The 19,310-nt window shown below is 39.6% G+C and overlaps 2 protein-coding genes across 2 annotated transcripts; both read right to left on the bottom strand.

The window, feature by feature from the left end:
* Window positions 1–6: 6 nt before the first annotated feature.
* vrk3 (VRK serine/threonine kinase 3) lies at window positions 7–7,737 on the bottom strand. Its single transcript, XM_088992572.1, is given in 16 exon segments — window positions 7–695; window positions 769–827; window positions 1,964–2,081; window positions 2,258–2,390; window positions 2,470–2,562; window positions 2,632–2,728; window positions 2,799–2,880; window positions 3,015–3,081; window positions 3,917–3,972; window positions 4,059–4,196; window positions 5,279–5,431; window positions 5,909–6,010; window positions 6,618–6,731; window positions 6,843–6,903; window positions 6,906–7,047; window positions 7,696–7,737. Coding segments are annotated over 16 exon segments (1,572 nt in total). The 5' UTR covers window positions 7,716–7,737; the 3' UTR covers window positions 7–558.
* A 355-nt stretch (window positions 7,738–8,092) lies between these two features.
* Window positions 8,093–19,156, bottom strand: rab27a (RAB27A, member RAS oncogene family). The gene is made up of 6 exons (XM_088992567.1): window positions 18,534–19,156; window positions 11,415–11,583; window positions 10,987–11,072; window positions 10,788–10,891; window positions 10,297–10,420; window positions 8,093–9,921 (listed from the first exon to the last, which is right to left on the bottom strand). Exons 2-6 carry the CDS (start codon window positions 11,565–11,567, stop codon window positions 9,726–9,728), a joined length of 663 nt encoding a protein of 220 aa, XP_088848693.1. The 5' UTR covers window positions 11,568–11,583; window positions 18,534–19,156; the 3' UTR covers window positions 8,093–9,725.
* Window positions 19,157–19,310: the final 154 nt, after the last annotated feature.

The following is a 19,310-nucleotide window of genomic DNA, read 5'->3' as shown; positions in this document are numbered from 1 at the left end:
CAAAGACAAGTTTGTATAAGAGACATGTTTATTTCAGTTGAAGATATGTTACAAAACGGTCAACGGTCAACCGATGTTTGCTTTCAGGTAGCGTTTGTCAAAAACACAACATGAATTACACTGGCATTAATAAATGTCATCAATCAAAACACAAAGAAATGCCGTCAAAAGCAGTGCATCAAATGTTAACATGCAAACCTGTGAAACAATAAATTACCAGAGAAAGAAAACAAAATGAGGAGCTTAAATCACATTTTAAAAACAGTTGGTAGACAATTTTATATGCAAACGTCACATTTCAATATGTGTATCACATATAAGGGCATGAATGAAAGCGCTAAGTAATTCCTGCATAAACACACTTAAAGGTTAGAATGCTAGGAATTAAAACACAGTCCCACCATTAATCAACCCTTCCTCGCAGCAGGAATAGAAGCTCAAAAATGCAAACAAATAAATATTGAAGTGAGATTTAAAACCCTTATTATATCTCTGCAGTCATTCTTCATAATAGTGAAATATTTGCAACTCATGTTGTGTTGTCTTTTTGGTTGTGCGCTAAAAGCTGAGGGGTTTTTCCACTGAGCCTCCAAGGCGCGACAAAGCTATGGCGAGCCTGGCTTTCAGTTCCGAGTAGTCCGGCTGCTCTGTGTACTGCAGGTCCGCCACTGTGCTCACGTAGCTCTGAATTGCACCTAAACAACAAAAACATCTCCGTGTAAGCTATTCATCACATCGTTGTTGTGATATTTCTACATATTGACTCACTGGAAGCTTTATGTCTTCCAAAGCAGTGACTCAACAGTGCTGGAACGTCGTTCATGTATCTAAAACAAGAAGAGTGAATACGCACAAAATGAAGGAATACACACAGTAACATTGCTAATGGTGTCACATGGAACATGGATACCATCCATCCATCCATTTTCTGTACCGCTTATTCCTCATTAGGGTCGCGGGGGGTCCTGGAGCCTATCCCAGCCGTTTTCGGGCACTAGGCGGGGGACACCCTGAATTGGTTGCCAGCCAATCGCAGGGCACACAAAGACAAACAACAGTCACTCTCACACTCACACGTCGGGACAATTTGGAGTGTTCAGTCTGCAAACAATGTCATGTTCATGTGATATAAAAGATATACCTGTATATAATTTCAAGGTGGAGAGTATTATGAACAGTTCCATATACCAGTGGGGGTTAGCAGAAACTGTTTGAACTTTGAGTTCATTATAAAAATATTTGTTTTAATCTGTCCCAGACAGTGGCCATTTTGCCACTTGCTGTTGATTGAAAATGATATCTTAGTGGCTCAGGTAGCAACAACAAATAATAGATCACTTGTTTTCTGTGTTTAGTCATGCGACATTCACAAGCTGGGCTGCGACTGGGCATTAGCTGAGTGTTGAGAAACTGTGTTGTCATTTTGATAGTTTTTATTTACAGTTGACCGCAAGTGGCAAAATGGCCACCCTGTGAGATGAATAAAATAACTCATATTGAGATAACACTGTATTAATCAGAATGCTGGGTTTAGCTATATACAATATCATCGTGAAATGACATACAGGGTGACCCAAAAAGATGCGTACCCATGAAAATATCAATTGTGGCTTTGATTAAAAAGCTATTTATTTGAAATTACAACCACACATTATTTAGTTTACGGAGCACTATTCAACAGGGTTTCAACTATTAGTGTCCATTTTTAGTCAATTTATGGCTTTCCCAAGATGTGCTGCAAATGTCCACCATTTCATTGCAAGCAAACCTGTACTCGTCTGACAAAGTTGTCAATCACTTTTACACACTGCTCTTTCTGGAGGGAGACCCAAAAAGATGCGTCCTACTGATGCCCTCGCTGCAGCAGTTTTCTCCCAATATCTTTTTGGGTCACTGTGTTTTCAGGTTGGTTTTCCTTTTAAGAAGAAAAAAGTTGTTAAAATATAAGAAACCAATTGCTCACCTCTGTTTGAGGTCAGCCACCTGGTCAGGATTGGTGAGGCCACTCCATGGCAGCGCGCCCGTGTGCCACTGCAGCATGCAATAGCCTAAAGACTGCAGGTCGCTGCGCCGCGATGGAGCTGAAAGAGCACCTTGAAACCTCAAGCCGGCTGATGGTTCTTATGTTACAACAGTTGGACTCAAACATTTAACCCAGAGGGGCATCCCCAAAATATTTGGCTGATCAAAGCTTCAGGTGGAGGGTTTGTTTGTGCTTTTATCACTTTTTACAATGATCCTAAAACAATGACCTCACCTGCTCCGGCATGTGAATCAATACTGATGAACTCGAGCGATCCTTCGTGTGGTTCTTGGACGCCTTGGCGATATCCCACGTGGCGTCCACCGGGACAGTAGCGTGAGGCGTGGTAGTATCCTACCAAATATATCTGAAAAAAAAAACATGCGCAGGTACATGCATACGCAGATAACATGCGCACACAAACAGATAACATGCATCCTCCAAACCTGCGTTGGGGATCCGGCTTGGATGTAGACGTTTTCGGCGTTGATGTCAGCGTGTACGTACTCGTTGGAATGGATGTAGTGTAGCACATCCAGCTGCAAGGAATGCACAACACGTTAGCTTCTTGCAGGACGAGGCGAAAGGGTCAAAGGATGCGTGCTCACTATTCTACAGGCCAGATGAAGAACCGTCTTCTCAGGAAGACGACTGTTGTCCATGACGGTCTGGAGCGACTGGCCCATGGCGGAGAAAACCAGGAACCTAAAAATGGTGACACTGTGAAGTGAATGGAGGTTGGGGCAATGGTAGAAAAGATCATGAGTTCACCCACCTGTGAGAATCCGTGTGACCGAAGCTCAGACATGACGGAATTCCCAGGAAATCCAAGTCATGTTGCTTCATCCACTTGGACACTACAATGATGCAAGAGATACCATATGATAAAAACACTTGAAAACAGAAATTCTCAAAAGTTCAGTAAAGTCAGCAGAAGCTCATGGAATGTCGAAGGCTTTCTGGAAGGAAGAAAAAAACAGCAAATGCTTACCAGATGAAGGCTTCGCAGCCCTCTGCAGAAAGTTCTGCTCCTTGAAAATTCTTCCTTGTTCGGCACCCTGCAATTCAAACGTGCAGCTATTCATTGAAAAAGATGCATGTTGTGGTCGAGTTAGCAGGGGGTGTACTAGTGCACCACATTGGCGACTGTACAGTCATCTACAAAAGCTTATTTAGCCACATGAGAGGATGAACTATATTGACAAAAATTTCAGGGCAAAACTGAGATTCAGCCTTCCACCGCCGACTCAAAACATTAACGTTCAGTACATGTTATGTTTTAAAATGATACTTCACTACATTCAGACTTTCACACACACAAATTTTCCGCTATCCATCGCCCAGCCCTACCCAAGCACGTGCACCTACAGCAAGATGTTTGTTTCATCTTTCATTTGACCGTTTCATTGATTTATGTATTTATTTATTTTAGTGTGTTGACCACTTAGAAAAGGGTAAATATTGTATGTTGAAATGAAATGACTTAAATTCAGCCTTTTTTCTTAATCAAAATGATAAAACACCAGAAGAAAAAAATCATATACAGACACTCCCCAGTTTACGAACATTCGAGTGACGAAAAACGTCCAGAACGTTCCAGGGGGCGTGGTATTCTAATCAAGAAAACGATGTTTTACTAATGTATCACTTAAATGTGCATACACTCTCAAATAGCTTGGCGGAGGGCTGCAGAATTAAGACGTCTGTCATGAATGGCTGCGTCTCCTGCCGGCAGTAAGAAGACAATCTTTCTGTGTTTGAGTCTCTGTCCACAGTGTCCGATTGAATATCTCTGACAGATAGCAAGATTTCAACTTGGCCAGGGTGCAAAAAATTAAGTAAGGTGTATGCGTTGGCGACCATTTTATTTTCAAACAAAAATATTAGACTCACCAGTTTAAGTATATAAGAAGGCTCCTTGGAGGAGGACCAGGACCCTTTATGTACAACTGGAAACAAATCCAGATATTGCAGTAAATACAGCCGATGTTGGAATTTGGTTTGATGTACTAGTTGACGTCACCCGTGATGTTACCTTCATACACGAGCTCTGTCGGGCTCTGACCAAGCAGTTTGACCAGCATCCACTTCCTCCCTGCTGTGTCTGTCAGCTCCTCGCCATCCTCGAGTCGCTCCACGGTAGCCACCTTCTTTGGTCTGTTTGGTCCTCGACCTGCATATTCATTCAGACGGGCACATGGTTTGAAACTCGGCCTTGGATTCCAATGACATTAGTACTTTCCAACTTTCTGATGCTTTTTATTGGATGTCAAAGAATCGTGCAGCTGCGGGGGTTTGTCATTAATGGTGACCCGATGGCCCGTCCGTGTTCACCACGTCCCTGTAGACAGTAATCCTTTGCTACTTCGTAGTTCGATTATCCCTTGATACTGAAGCTGATTGGCCGAGAGACGACACTACTGGACAGCATTCAACCTACCTAAATGCTTATCCCTCCTGTTCTTGCATCGCGTTAGTTCAGGTTACATACTGTACGTATTCTCTTATTTTCATTAGTGTTTAATACCCCCCCCCCCCAGCTCCAACAATGGCTCCTAAAGGCCCCGCCGTGCCTTCAAAATCATCCAGTGAACCCAAAGAGAAGAGGAAAATGATGACAGTGAGTGAAAAAGTAAAATGTAAAAAACTTGATAAACTGAGGTATGTAAAGGTACGAAAAGGTATGCCGCTGTTGCACGCCATTACAACGTCAGTGAATCTACATCAAGAAAGACGAGTGTCAGAGCCATAAGGAAATTTCAGTGAAATTATAGATTTTTGTTATTGTTCACAATTGTATGATTAGATTTTGAAAAAAGTGCAATAGGTTTCATTTTATTGCTGTTTTACTTAAATGACAACCGACGTCTCCGGACAAGTTGTGTCCATAATTTGTAAAATGGCTTCAAATGACTTCTACTGAGCCTATTTTACAAAGATTCCACCGCATATAGCTATATTTTACGTTTTAAGACTCTGAATATTCCGGAAGTCTTGTTTTTGAGTTGGTGACGAGTCCTCACGTTAGGTCACTGAAGGAACCCCCCCTGACCGAAAAAAGGACACATTGTAGCAGTCCTTCCATCACGTCAATGCATTTTTCTGTACTTGTTTGGTCTGAAAACTTCATGTTGCACTAAAAAGAGGCAGAAGAGGGCGACAAAGCTCCGTGTAAGGAATTAATCAGCCTGTGGAAACAGGCTGATGCGAGGGATTACTGTAACGTTTTGTGGTTGGTGTATGTGTTTGGTTCACCTTTGAAAGGCGATTTGGAGGCAGGAGGGGAAAGAGGAGAAAAGACATTCAGAGGCAAGCTGTCCATCGTGGATTGTTCTGCGGTCCTCATGGTGACATCTGTCATTCCGTCTCCTTCCTCCACAGGTTGCAGGACTGTGCCTCTGCCCCTTCCTGTAGGTAATTGATGGGTTAAAAGTGATCGTTCGTTCCTGGTTCATCGCTTTTCAGGGTGTTAGAAGTGGGATGGTGAACTCAGCAGGAAGCCAGGTGTTGAACAGAAAAACGATGCAAAAAGATGTTTAAAGATGTTCGTATAGCGAATTACCCCAACAGTAATGGATGAGACGCAATGCCGGTTGATTTTCACAACAAGCATAATCATCACAAACATTGAGTCTTTGCCCTCTGCAAACTATGACTAATATTACTGCAGCTTCATGAGTCACTTTGTTAGTAAGTCTTATTTTGGATCATGGAGGTCCATATTAAAATTCTCTCTCTTGTCCAAGGCATTGAAAGTACAAGGAGTGACATTTCAGTGGACTTTCTTGCACGCTCCACCCACAGGCAAGTTGGATTCATTATCCGTAGGTGTGAATATGACTGTCCACTAGAGAAAATTGGATTGCTGTTTTTGTCCAAGCTTACCAGATCGGGGGGATTTTAAAGTGGGAGGGGGAGAAGCCTCAACAGCTGCCACCTTCTTGACACGCTTGACTGGAGTTTGCTCTGGTGAAGCCACATTGTTGTCTATAAAAAAGGACAATACACCAATGCAAATGACTGTTTTCCTAATATAGATAGCTCTTATATAATAAGCCTAATGACACAATAGCCAATGGAATTTTTGACTGACATTTATACTGTCAATAAATGCCAATGTGCTTGCTAAAAATTTCATTTTATTACCTAATTATTTCATTGATTAATCTACTTATTTATTCATTCATATGTCTATGTAGATTCTCAATCATCCAAGTCATTGCAATCCACACAAGTTGGATCGAGGCATTTGGACTTTCCTTAGTGGGATTTTTTTTACAGATTTTTTTTTCAAATGCGGCAGTTCAATTAAATAGGAGAGAATTTCTGATTTGAGAAAAATATGCCGTGTGTAAATGACAAATTACATTTCATGTATGAGTGTTCCTTTTCCCAAAAAAATGAGTTCAAACTACATTTCAAACAAGGAATTTCAGCCCTATGTTTGTACCATGGATATAATTGGCTACATTTTAATATTTTCTTTTCCATCGACGAGAAGGTTCAGAAAAAGCTGGAAGCAACGGTCTATGATAGCGACAAGGTTTGGGATCATGTAAGTAAAGAAATATTAAAATCAGTAGGTAATTGTGACCTTGTGCCACTGGGGGAGCATCTTCTTTTTCATTTAATTTGACTTCTCTGTCCAGGCGGAGGGAGTTACGAGTTTTACGCGGTGCAGGACGAGGAGAAGCAAAACTTTCATTCACTGTAAAGGAAGAGAAATGTTGATGGGTTTCCAACACTTCCGATAAGGTCTTGCGTCTGATATCATCACGTGTAATTGTACTTAACTTGTACATTGCAAATATAATCTTACCATCTGTTGCCTCATAACACATGCTGGATGCATGGCTTGTTTTAATTGATTCTTCCTTTTTTTAGGGACGGGGATATTTGGAGGTTTAATGTCCTCTAGCGCAGATCCCTCGGTGGTACAAGGAATTTTCTCCCCGCATGATGGACAGAATTTAAAACCAGACTGCAGCTTTGTGCCGCACTGAGGACAGAAACGGAACACCGTTCTGCAAGACAACATGCAGAGATTGTGCTTAATGTAAACAGACAAATAAAACATCAAAATAAGTGTTGAATCATGGTGATGTAATGTTCAGAAAATAACACAGTCTCACTCAACCCGTCGCTAATTATAGGGGAGTATACGTTTAAAAAGTCACATGATCATTTATTCATTATCATTGATATCCAAGGTACACATTTCTGAGACCTAGTGAAACAAAAGTTAAATGACACATTAAAATATTCACATAGATGCAAACGATTTATCCACTTCTGCGAGCTGCTGCATATCAAAGCTATCATTGCAACTCCAGTGACTTGCTGGTTATGTACGTTGTACGTGATTAAAGTTAAACGTTGCCTAACACTTCATTAGGGCATTTACATTGATAAGGTTGTTGTGAAAGTTCAATGAGCATGTAGCATACCAAAAGGTTGAAATGGCAAAAAATAATGCAAACAAGGGTGGTCATAAACATAAACATGTTTGGGTCAGTCGTTTAGAACACTACGAGTTAAGCTGTTGGAAAATATATAAAACACTGACTTTTGAAATGTGTCATCGAGTAGCACATAGTCAGCGTCTAGAAGGCATAAATCGTGTCCCTGTAACGTATACATTTTTTTTAAGCAGATGAACTTAAGAACCGTACCTTTCCGAAGCCTTCTCCATAACCAATACGTTTGTGTTTACGTCTTTCTTGTTTGGTGGATAATATTGTAGCCTCTAACAGCATACAAAATAATGATGCCCCTATAGGAACACAGGAGAACTGCATGTGGGCCGATGAAATCATACAGAAGGTGGACGGACGCACAGCCAGCTAGCTAGGTCGAGACTCAAGATAAAAAAAGACTATTGAATGTGTAATCTACATTGATAGAATGCGTGTCACCTACGTTAATTAAAACGCAATCTTTTGAAGAATTTACAAATTAAATAAAAACCGTTCTTAATAAGTCACGTGTTCATTCTATTCGAAAATGAGCATCATGCATGAAACATTTTCAACATTTCACACAGTTCTACGAGTAAAGCACAAATACTGTTTGTATTTCCTTTATTTAAATCAGCAAAGGCAATATCATCTTAGATCAAACATGGCTATCTTACATTGAAAAATCGCTAACGAAGCCTCTTGGATAGGAGGCGAAACGTCCGACACCTTCAAAAAGTACAGATGACGGCTGAAGAAACCTTCTCATCGATTGAAAAATAAGTGATTTTTCATTTCTCATTTTTAATTTCTTATAAGCGTGAATATAATTCACAAGTTATATACAATAAGTATAAGTACACACATAAGGTCTATAAATACATTTGAAATAAGAAGGCGGAAGTAGTCGCCGAAACATGTCAGCTAATTGAACACCTACTGTCTGTAAGTAAAGAATCTGCTTAATATTATATATGAAATAAGATTAGTTTTGAAATGTAAACGATGCAGATAGGTGATGCACTGTTTTTCCAAAAGGAAGAATGAGAACATCATCTTTAGAGTCACCAAAAAATGCTTTCAAAAAATGAATGCATATATTGTTTTAAATGTACACTTGAAAGAAATGTATGGCCTTTCGACACATACAGTATTCCTCTATGTTTCTGTCTTACTTACATATGGCAACCAATCAAGCCTATTTTCTATTGCTTTATTCAATAAAGCAAACGTTTGAACAAAGATTTCAAAATCTGAATAAATTATTCCGATTTCAAAATCTTCGTTCGGTTTGGAAATTTGGAAATGCATACTCGTCACGGCAGCCAACCAGAAGCCTGCTTCGTGCTTCCGGACTTTCCCGAGCCTTATAAGGTCGTGCATTTGCCTATCATTTTCCAAAGTAGCTACACAGAACCTCAGCTCCAGAAGTAAGATTCAAAAGAAGCTAACAAAATTTATGACGCTACAAAACATAAACGTACATTATCCCGTGACTGTAAAGTGTCCTTGAGAGTTTTGAAAGGCGCTTAGAAATAAATGTATCATTATTATTAAAAGCATTGTGGAAAGAGGAGTTCACGTGGCTTGCAGCAGATGACACAACGCAAACATTGCATTGTGCAACATGACGAACAGTGTATGGACAAACGACAACTGGAGCAAAATCATCAGCAAGGGATATTTACAATAAATTAAGCAAGGAAACATTTGTGGTAGGTACATCCTGAATAAAAAAAAAAATCATTAGTACTTTGCAACAATGTTTTTTTTTTTTTTTACGATTAATCATCTTATTGTGTTTGAAGTTGTGAAAAATGGGGCAGGTAACTTTATGGCCGGGCAGAGTTGTCTGCCCTGGTGTCCGGTAACGTTTTGTCATGAGCTTCAGACACTGATATAAGTAGGAAATAGTTATGGGGATTTGAATTGCATATTTACTGGCTATGTTGTATGGCTACTTACTTTGCAGGATTAACATAAAGAAGGAGAAAACCTTGTGTATCACAGTCACAATTAGCCCTTTCCACATTATGGTAAATAATTATCCACTCCTCCAAGTAAGCCATGTCCATCTTTTGCTTTAAATGCAGATAAGTGGCATGCAGTACTAGACAGTATATCAAAATCAGTGTATCACCAATCAGTATATTTACCGAGGACTGATTTGCATGTTTTAAATGGAACCGATTCCACGTGTCCAATTTTATGCAGGCCCAGTGTATGTAAATTTATCAGTTGCATTCTTAACATGCACATTTGCTCCTTTCCGAGGTCTCTGTCAAGTCTGCGTTGTTAAGACCATTTGTTCGGAAGGTGCCATCCGGAATCCACGATTTGTCCACACATCGTTCCATCCTCTTCATGATGAGGTCAAGCAGCACGTCTACAGCCTGGCTGACATTCTGTCCATTCGCCGCACTTGTCTCAAAGTAAGGGATCCTGTCGGGTTGTAAAACAACAAGTGTTAAATCTGGATTAATATGAATAACAACCCGGAGATGAATCCAAAAAATACAAACGAAGCCAACTGTTTGCAATATTGTACACTGCAGTATATGCCACAGCCTTTCTTAATAAATCCACTAATCTTCTCAAGAGGGCTTTCAAAACTCTCCATGCAGCTCTTATTGATTGAACTACGTATTTGTCTTTTGGTGTAGTTGAGGCAGAGCACGATACTTGACACACGTGGACAAATATTGACTTTTCCAGGAGGGCCAATTTAGTCTGATGCTGTCTTCTCACTGACTCAGGCAAACAAATTGGCCTCTGCCTCCTAGACAAACATTTAAGGAAGAGGCGGGTGACACCTACCCATACTTATCTGCCAGCTCCCGGGCTTCTGCCTCACTCACGGCTCTCTGATCGGCCAGGTCACATTTGTTGCCGCATAGAATCACGTCTGGATTCTCACAGTAAGCATGCACCTGTAATTGGCCTGAAAGAAACCGTTCATACTTTCTGTGACCTTGTCAAATATGTAGCATAGCATGAGAATATCATTTGTATAATGTATATGGAAGGACTATCCAACAATAGAAATATGCGTGGGATCTGAAAAACATCCACGAATAGAAAAAAATGTATTTTAAAACACGTCTTGCATGTGTGCAAATGTTCGGCCACTTACAAGAACCCATAATTTCATTTTCATGATGATGGTTATTCATGTGTGCAAAAAAGGGACACATTATTATGCCACGCGATTGCTTCATTAAATCCTGTTCAACTCAAAATGGGGAAATGCATAATTAACACAATCCACAGTCATATTGCACATTCAGTGTGATGGTGAATAGACCTACTCATCCAGTTTCGGACGTTGAGAAAACTTTGCTCATTGGTCAGGTCAAACAAGAGAATGAAGCCCATGGCATCCCGAAAAAAAGCCGTGGTCAAACTCCGAAACCTGAAGAGAAGGAGCAAAAAAAAAAGGATGAGAAAAAAGATGATTGATTGAGGAGATAGTGTGTGTTAAATAAAAAAAATATAGGCTGGTTCTACCTCTCCTGTCCAGCAGTGTCCCACAGCTGCATGTGGATCTTCTGTTTTCGACCTGAGGAGCCATCAGGACCATGAGAATTGTATGTCTGTTGAAAACACACATTACGCCTAAAAGCATCATTTCACTTTTGGAGTGTTGGTCCAATCAAGCGCGGTACAAATTCATCACCATTGGAGCAGAGTTAACAGAATCCGTATGTACCAGGCTCCCATTCTTTTCACCACTTTAGATTGCTCAATAATTAAAAAAAAAATCACACACGCATGTGTGGACTGAGCTCTTGAATGATCTGCTTAATCCAAAAGCAGAAGCTGATAACAAAAAAGCGAAGTAATAAAACAAAAAGTAAATATGTGTTAAAGGTACATGCTGGAATGCACTATTTTGTCCTCCTTTTTTCAAACTGAAAAGAAAAGTAGTATCTTACCACTCGTTTTTCTCTGAAGTCAATTCCCACTGTGGTGATGAACTTTGAGTTGAATTTGCCATCGGTGTACTGGTAGAGGAAACTGGTCTTTCCCACACCAGAGTCGCCCAAGGCTAGGAACTTGATGAGGTAATCATATTCCCCATCAGACATAGTGAGAGATGAATTTCTACAACACACACAAAAACATATTTTACCACACCGTAATGACTACAGGAATTTACAAAACATATTTTGGAATTGAAATGGGGATCACCAGCAAACTGGTTATTATAAAGTGCAAGTCTTGTTTCCGAAAGTCAGGTCAGTTTTATTTGTAGAGCACCAATTGACAAAAGAAGTTATTTCAAGTCACCTCATGTCACATATTAGGAATAAAGTTCATTTTCACATAATCCAATAATTTCCAGTCGAGACAATAATAATGGTAATAATAATAATAATTAATTTCATTTTAAGCGATTTTCAAAACTCTCAAGGTATCCTGTCACTTTACAGTCACCGGATAAGTTTTTCTGTGGGTGAGCAGCAGCAGCCACACGCGCCAGCGTTCACTCAACCCGGAATAACTCAAATAGATAGAAAGCATTGAAGAGTTGTTAATTGTTTATTTATTTTTTGCTATTGGAGTAATATTATACCAGTAAACGTCTCCCATGCTGAAACAGCCATGGCCAAAAACGTTTTTGTTTTTTCATTTAATATTCCAGAACCTAATGGTAAAGATTAATCAAGAGAAAAAAAACACTTAAACTAAGTTGATTTAGCAAAAGACACATTTATAGACTTGTGGTCAACTAATTCCCGCCGAAAAAAATGTGTGCACGTGTCAGTCATATGACCAGCGTGCAAAAAAAATAAATCAAACAACAAGCCTAACATTCTTTTACTGTGAGCCTCCAATCGCTGATCTTTTCATGTCGAGCCATAAGCCGCTTAAGATTCTTTTGCGCATGATGAATTTACTCACAGTGATGCTAACAGCTTCTACTAGCATGTCCGTGTACCAAGATTTCAGGCCACTGGAGGCCTATTTTAAGATGGAAAAAAATAGTTGAAGGGTTTATTTTGTCACATGTACCTGTTAATAACAGTTGTAATGCTAACACATGTTTTTTTCAGGCTCCGGATTTGTTTTACTCTAATCCTCTTGGATGAATAGCATCAATTACCTAGTATTGATCTAAAGCACATGTTTCAAAGTCAAGGCAAGGGGGCCAGATCTGGCCCGCCACATCATTTTATTCGGCCCGTGAAAGCAAATCAAGCTTGTCAAGTTCCATGACGCTTGCTAAATTCCAAAGCAAAATTTCAAATTGTCGCATGTAAACCACGATAACAGTCATTATTCTAGACTTTAGATTTAAAAACTAGTTATTCATCAATTTTATGTGGCACTCTATATGTAAGATGTGGAGGGGATGAAACATTCTCATGGCTTCCCAAAATTCATAACGGCCCTCGAGAGGAAACTGTAACTATAATGTGGCCCGCGGCAAAAAAATAGTTTTACACCCCTGATCTAAAGAATTAATAAATATTTACTAAATTGTTTGCCAGTTCCCAAGCTCCAGTCAAAACTGAGTTCCCACGTTAATGTACAGTGCTGTAAAAACAAAGGACAAAAACGTAATGACTTCTACCATATAAAAGTGAGGTTTATTTTACAAGACTCATTTAGTTTCTATGGAAACTGTCATTGGAATATATCATGTATTAAAACCATTGATTAATACCAAAGTGGAAACTGATTGCTTTGATGGACAATTTCCTTTGAAACACTACAGTTTATGATTCAGTGTTGGTAATCATCAGTACAACTCCAAATTATGCACAGTTGTATAGTTAACGTAAGCAAGCCAATAAGGTAATTTTGTTACATTCCTCCACATCCTGTTGCTTGTCATTTTTTTATACGTGCTTTGGATCTCAAAAGCGCTACTGATCCTTCTTACCGGTAAATCACTGCTTATGAACTGTAAAACAACTACAACCAATTTGGCCTGAATAGCAAGAGTATTTTTTCTTTTTTCTTTTTTTTTTTACTCTAAGCCAAGGGTCGGGAACCTATGGCTCGCGAGCCATATATGGCTCTTTTGATGATTGCATATGGCTCGCCGATAAATATTACATATTATAATACATATTGTCGTTTTTTTTCGTCGTTCATTTCCCGTTGGGGCTGCAGTTGGCGGAAAGCGCAATTTTGATTGGATGACACTGACCTAGAATGGCCGAAAGCGCCATGTTGATTGGATGATAGTGGCCGTCATGTTGAAATAGGTAAACGGCCCTTTAAACGAGCCCAACTTGTGCACTTCAGCGCGAATGCACCGGAGCATTACAGGAGAGAAAATGTTCTGATTCTAATTTGCAATGAAACAATACCATCGATGAAACAGTCGAATATCAGTGACATTTTAACAAGCTCGATGTTAACGTTAGCATCAACATGCTTCTGCGAGAAGTAGATTGCAGATAGCAAGTGTGGAAGCTTATGAGCCGTGTGCAGGCTAGCTAGCAGTAACTTTGCCTCTGGACCGGCAAATTGAATTTCATTCCGATCGTTTTCCTGGATTTTTACCAAACACGAGGAACGGAAAACCATCCATGTTAACGGTGCGTACTATCACAAAGTTATTTTAAATAATACATTCTGATATTTTGTTGAAAAGTAGCCGCGCGTGTGTGTGCGCGCACGCGTGCGTGTGGCTCTCGCTGAAAAACCTTTCTAAATATTTTACTTTTATGGCTCTCTTACTCAAAAAGGTTCCCGACCCCTGCTCTAAGCAATCTGATGTCAAAGGCAAATATTTTCAGAATCAGAATCACAAATCCTTTAACAGTCTCACAATGGGGGAATATGCATTTCACAAATGTAGTATTTAAATTAATGAATTACAATTGTTATTTAAAGACACTATTATTTATTAGTCAGGTTCTTGACATGTGGAAAAAAAACAGACCTTGTGTGAGCTACACCTTGGACAGTTCAATAAGAAAAAAAATCGATGAGAAGCATCAGTAAAAAATGAAAAACTAATAAGATGTAGTCACACAACCTTGTACATCCTCTTTATTACATGAATCTGCGATTAAACATTTTGCCAATACTGTACTTCCAAAAGATGTTTTGGGAACAAAACAGCGCTCATCACATGAATACCACCTGACTAACAGAAGCAGTCAAATATGTTAACATGTGAACAATGTAAGTCACATGAATTTTGGAGGGGAAACGATTTACCGTGGGCTAATTTCTTTCAACTAAATAATCAAATCTAGCTGGACACGTGTTCCCAGCAAATCTGTTAGATTTCGGTATGTCCCCCCTCACCCCCCCACACACCCCTTTTCATTGTGACAAATGAATACATTTAACGTAAAATTCTGATATACAATATTTTTTAATTTCTCCTATTGTTCACACTGCATATGTTACAGAGAAGGACATGAACATGATATTGATTGTATTGCTCATCTAAGCTTATGTGGCTTCTTCATTGATTTTAATAAGAAATCTGGAGTGACACTTTTAACACTGCAATACAAATGGCAATGAAATGATTCAAGCGGTTGCGCCCCACTATTAAAACGTAAACCATATATTATAATAGAGTCTTGATCACTAAATGGTGGAACACTTCCAAAAAGGTCCAGCTAAACTTACTGTCATTTTTTCCCCATCCAGCACAGTCAAGTACATTGCTAGACAAAACAATCATCAGTGGTTAACATGACTAACAATCCCCACCTCCCCCCCAAAAAAGCATAGAAATAACAACACCTCGTTATCGTTCCTTCCGCAATGCTAAAAAGGAAGCAAACAGGCAAGCGTGACTTTCCGTTTTATTGGGAAACTCCAGCTTGTCCAACTGAACTTGAACATCTAGTGTATTGACTGTGCTCTTTAAGAAACATATAAAAACTTCAAAAACTTCAGACAGAAATATTCTTCTGTCATCACTCCTGAATTACTTAGACATCGGCCTGCTTTATGTCACTCCAGCAAGTACAGTCTTTGAAGTCAAGTCAACCAAGGAAATTATAACCAGCTCCAACAGACATTGCCCACCCCCCAGTTCCGTGTCCCACACTGAGGCCTGCCGCAACACGGGGGACCCGCTGACCCACATCTAGGCAAAAAAAAAAAAAAAAAAAAAATCCATTTTTGTTTTTCATCATAAGGGGTCTTATGAACCATGCTGTGTGAGATCCCTCACAGAGGACATGTTTGCCATGGGTGAACCAATCAGAGGCATAAATTGCCAGGCAATTACTCTCCTAGGATGACTGGGACACACATACCGCTCAAAGTGTTTGAATGCTATGCATAGCTGCATAAAATTCCACAATGCTGGTAGTGAAACTATACCATGGCAAAAACAACAATCAAAGTTACGAAATAATCGCTGAAAGCTAAGAAACTTCATATTCATTTTACGTCTGTTAATGAGGGAGAGTAGGGCAATCGTCGAAGCCAAGTCAAATGTGCACTGTCCGTTTTTGAAAAGAAAAAAACAAATGGTGTTAGTAAAGTCATATAGCTGTGACACTAGCAAAGTACACATCCAGACTTGGATATTTTATTATTTACAGAAGAAAGATTTGAACTAAGTGGTTTACAGACAAGCTTCTGCCCGTCTGCGCAACAGACGGACGGACAAGCTCGGAGCTTGGCACAAAGAAGCTCTCTCCCAGATTTTTTTATCGAGCCACCCTTCCATCCCAAATGCACCCTCTCACCTCCAAGCAGCATGCTCACCCATGCAAATACATTGATTGTGGAATTAGGGTGCTGTCTCGTTTTTTTTCCAGCTCAAATTAACGTATGATACTGGTGCCAGTACTGAGTGCACACCTATATATCAAATGTATTGTCTGGTTGGAAGAAGTTCATTCCTTAACCACCATACCCATCATTTAATGCTTCATGCATACCTGTGCATACCTAATTGAAGAACTGAAGCTTCCAGCACTTCAAGTTCAATTCAGCCACATTTTAACTGTACCAACCTGAGTCAGTGCAGGCCAAGTAATTTCAATGAAACCGAAAAAAAAATTGTCAGATAAAGTAATGTTTTTTCCTGCAATTATTCAAGGAAAGCGGCAGTTGACAAAAAGCAATGTGAATCATTGTGACAAAGAAAAGTTTTAAGGACCCACCCTGGGCAGCACTCTAGCTCCGAGGATGCAATCCGGATACACACAATACACAGCAGCACCAGTTACTGCTTGTGATACACACGTGCGCACATCCACACACACACATGGACATCAAACTGACACTAAAATGAATTAAGTGAAACCAATAGAACACATAATGGCCCTCAGCTGGTCCTCATGTGGGTGCACTGTGGCAAGATGTTTACACATTTTTTTCGAGATTATTGATGTCCCGCTTAAGCTCCCACATCTAGTCTGCTCGCTGTCATCACATGCAGGACAACTTTGGCGTACAAATAGGAGCTCTAATTTTCATGTTACGAGTGAGGCACAAGTGTACACCATTTGAAAACTATTTGCTACTAGTGAGTGACATCATGAAATTCTACTACGGGTAGTTCACAGAACATTAATCCACAGTTTTGTATGTAATTGTTCTAATACTCTGCTATATTTGTCCTACAGATGTGGAGGACAGCAATGTTTGTGTGGGAAACACCTTACTGGAAAGACAGTATATATACAGTATACTACTAGCATGCTTTTACAGCTTTTTAGTCATTTTACTAGTGCTCAGAAATGTCTTACAAGTACATGCACCTTACTATGGGTACCACAGTCCATGCATAATTCATCTTTTATTTATTTTCAGCGATATTCAGCTTTAGTTATTTGTAATAGTAACTGTACAGGTCAACTATAGAAGACAAGGACAACTACATTTTATGAGTTGACATAAAGTCAGCTTTATTGTCAAATATGCTTTATTGTCAAATATGCTAATATGCATTACAGACAGCACAGATGAAATTACTGTCCTCTCGGACCCAGCATGCAAGGCACTTATAATGACTTTAACAAACATAATAAACATAAGTGAACTGGTTACCAATGGTGTGTACTGGTACTAATATCGACTTGACAAATGATTTCCAAGTTAACATAATGTATGTCAGTGGTGTCAGTAATTTTTGCCGCACATCAAATTAATGAATAACTAGTTTTCAAATCTGAAGTCAGAAATAATGACAGTTATTGTGGTTTACATCCAAAAATATTAAATTTTGGTTAGGATTTTAGCAAGCACCATGGAATTTCACAAGTTTGATTTGCTTTCGCGGGCCAAAAAATGATGTGGCGGGGAGGAATTGGCCCCCGGGCCTTGACTTTGACACCAGTGCTCTATATGGTTCATTTACTGTACACGACTAGTAGTGTGCAGATGTCAACTAGCGCAATTTTGGAGTATCCGTACAGTACTCATGAGCCCAAACTACAATCGTTCAGAATCTTGTCCTGGCACTTAAAGTATGTGACATAAAATGTTACTAGTTAACATTTAGTGTATGATAAAGCACTGTCGGTTGCAGTTGTCAACCAAAGAAAATGTGCTAAATGTATGACATTTTTTGTCAAAGTTGGCCTACGATTATGGGCAAAGACTGTACAAGAACATGGCTCGAAAGCCGAATAAATGCTCAAACACATTATGTCCATGACATCCAGCATAAGATGAAATGTAAAGGCTTTAGACTCCAATGCCGTCCCGATATTCGGCTGAGGTTCATATACTCGTACGACCACCGGTCACCCCAGTTAAAATTTAGCACGACGAAGGTCAACTACATGTTACTAGTTATAGGCAAAACGAAGTAACTTTGTACGACTCCTAGTGTGATAAAACTATACAAGAGAACAACTAGCGCTTCGTGTGACAGATGTCAACTGTTATGTCCGGAGGAATGAGAGGAGTAGCGGTGTGACATATGCTACATCAACCACTGTAAAGTCGCTATACTGCAAGTATGCTGAAGTTCCACAACTATTGTGCAGAACTGTCATGCAGTCGTCAAGAAATACTACAAGATACCAGAATGGAAAAGTTAGAGCTACTGTAGCTGCAAACAGAAGCTACTTGTTTACATTTCCTTAAATCTGACTGGCTTCACTCACCCCTAGTTGCTTGAAAGAATGAAAAACAAGCGCAGAAGGTTAACAAAAACACTGATTCTTCCGAGGGTGAAGTAAAGCTGTCTATCGCGTCATCTCTGAGCCATTGGATGTCATGGACGTAGGTTAAGTGCAGCTACTTCATGTGTCAAAACCAAAAATGCAACTGAGTTGAGAAAGAAAAAGGAGCTCCTCCTCCTCGCCGGCAACGACTTGTTAATTTCATCACAGTTGCACTTCGAGGAAACGTTTCTAAACATGCCCGAGTAACACATAGAAGTTTGGTATTTGGTAACCTGTTGGTTTGACGTAGCGCAGTAACTATTCCTGACGGAGACGGCCGAGGAGAACCACAGTAATTATATTAGGCCGATACAAGTGATGTTTCAAGGACATGTAGCAACAAATGTCAAAACACCAATCCAAACCACTAAACGTGAACGTATTTTTAAAAACTTTTATTACAATAAAAAAAACGTAATATGTATAATACAATCTTGGAAGGTTTTAACCGGGTAACACAGATTAGCTCGATCGTAGTGCCGAAACACAACAGCCAACATTTTTTTATGTTTAAATTTCCTTCCTTTTGTTGGTACTTGGTGATCTAAGTGCTTTTTCAAGACCAGTTGTAGCATCTCCAAATATTTTGTCACTACACGGACACAACGTGCTTGCTGCAGTAATCATGTGCAATAACTGCAAATTGGGTTATAATTACCACTATTGCTTGGGTGAAAAAATCCTTACTGCGAGTGACTGACAGAGATACACTACAAA

Source organism: Hippocampus bargibanti, linkage group LG03 (genome assembly GCF_051943395.1).
Source record: "Hippocampus bargibanti isolate YZ-2025 linkage group LG03, ASM5194339v1, whole genome shotgun sequence".
Taxonomy (NCBI): domain Eukaryota; kingdom Metazoa; phylum Chordata; class Actinopteri; order Syngnathiformes; family Syngnathidae; genus Hippocampus; species Hippocampus bargibanti.
The sequence above is the reverse complement of the archived record's forward strand: the minus strand, read 5'-3'. Positions and strand labels throughout refer to the sequence as shown.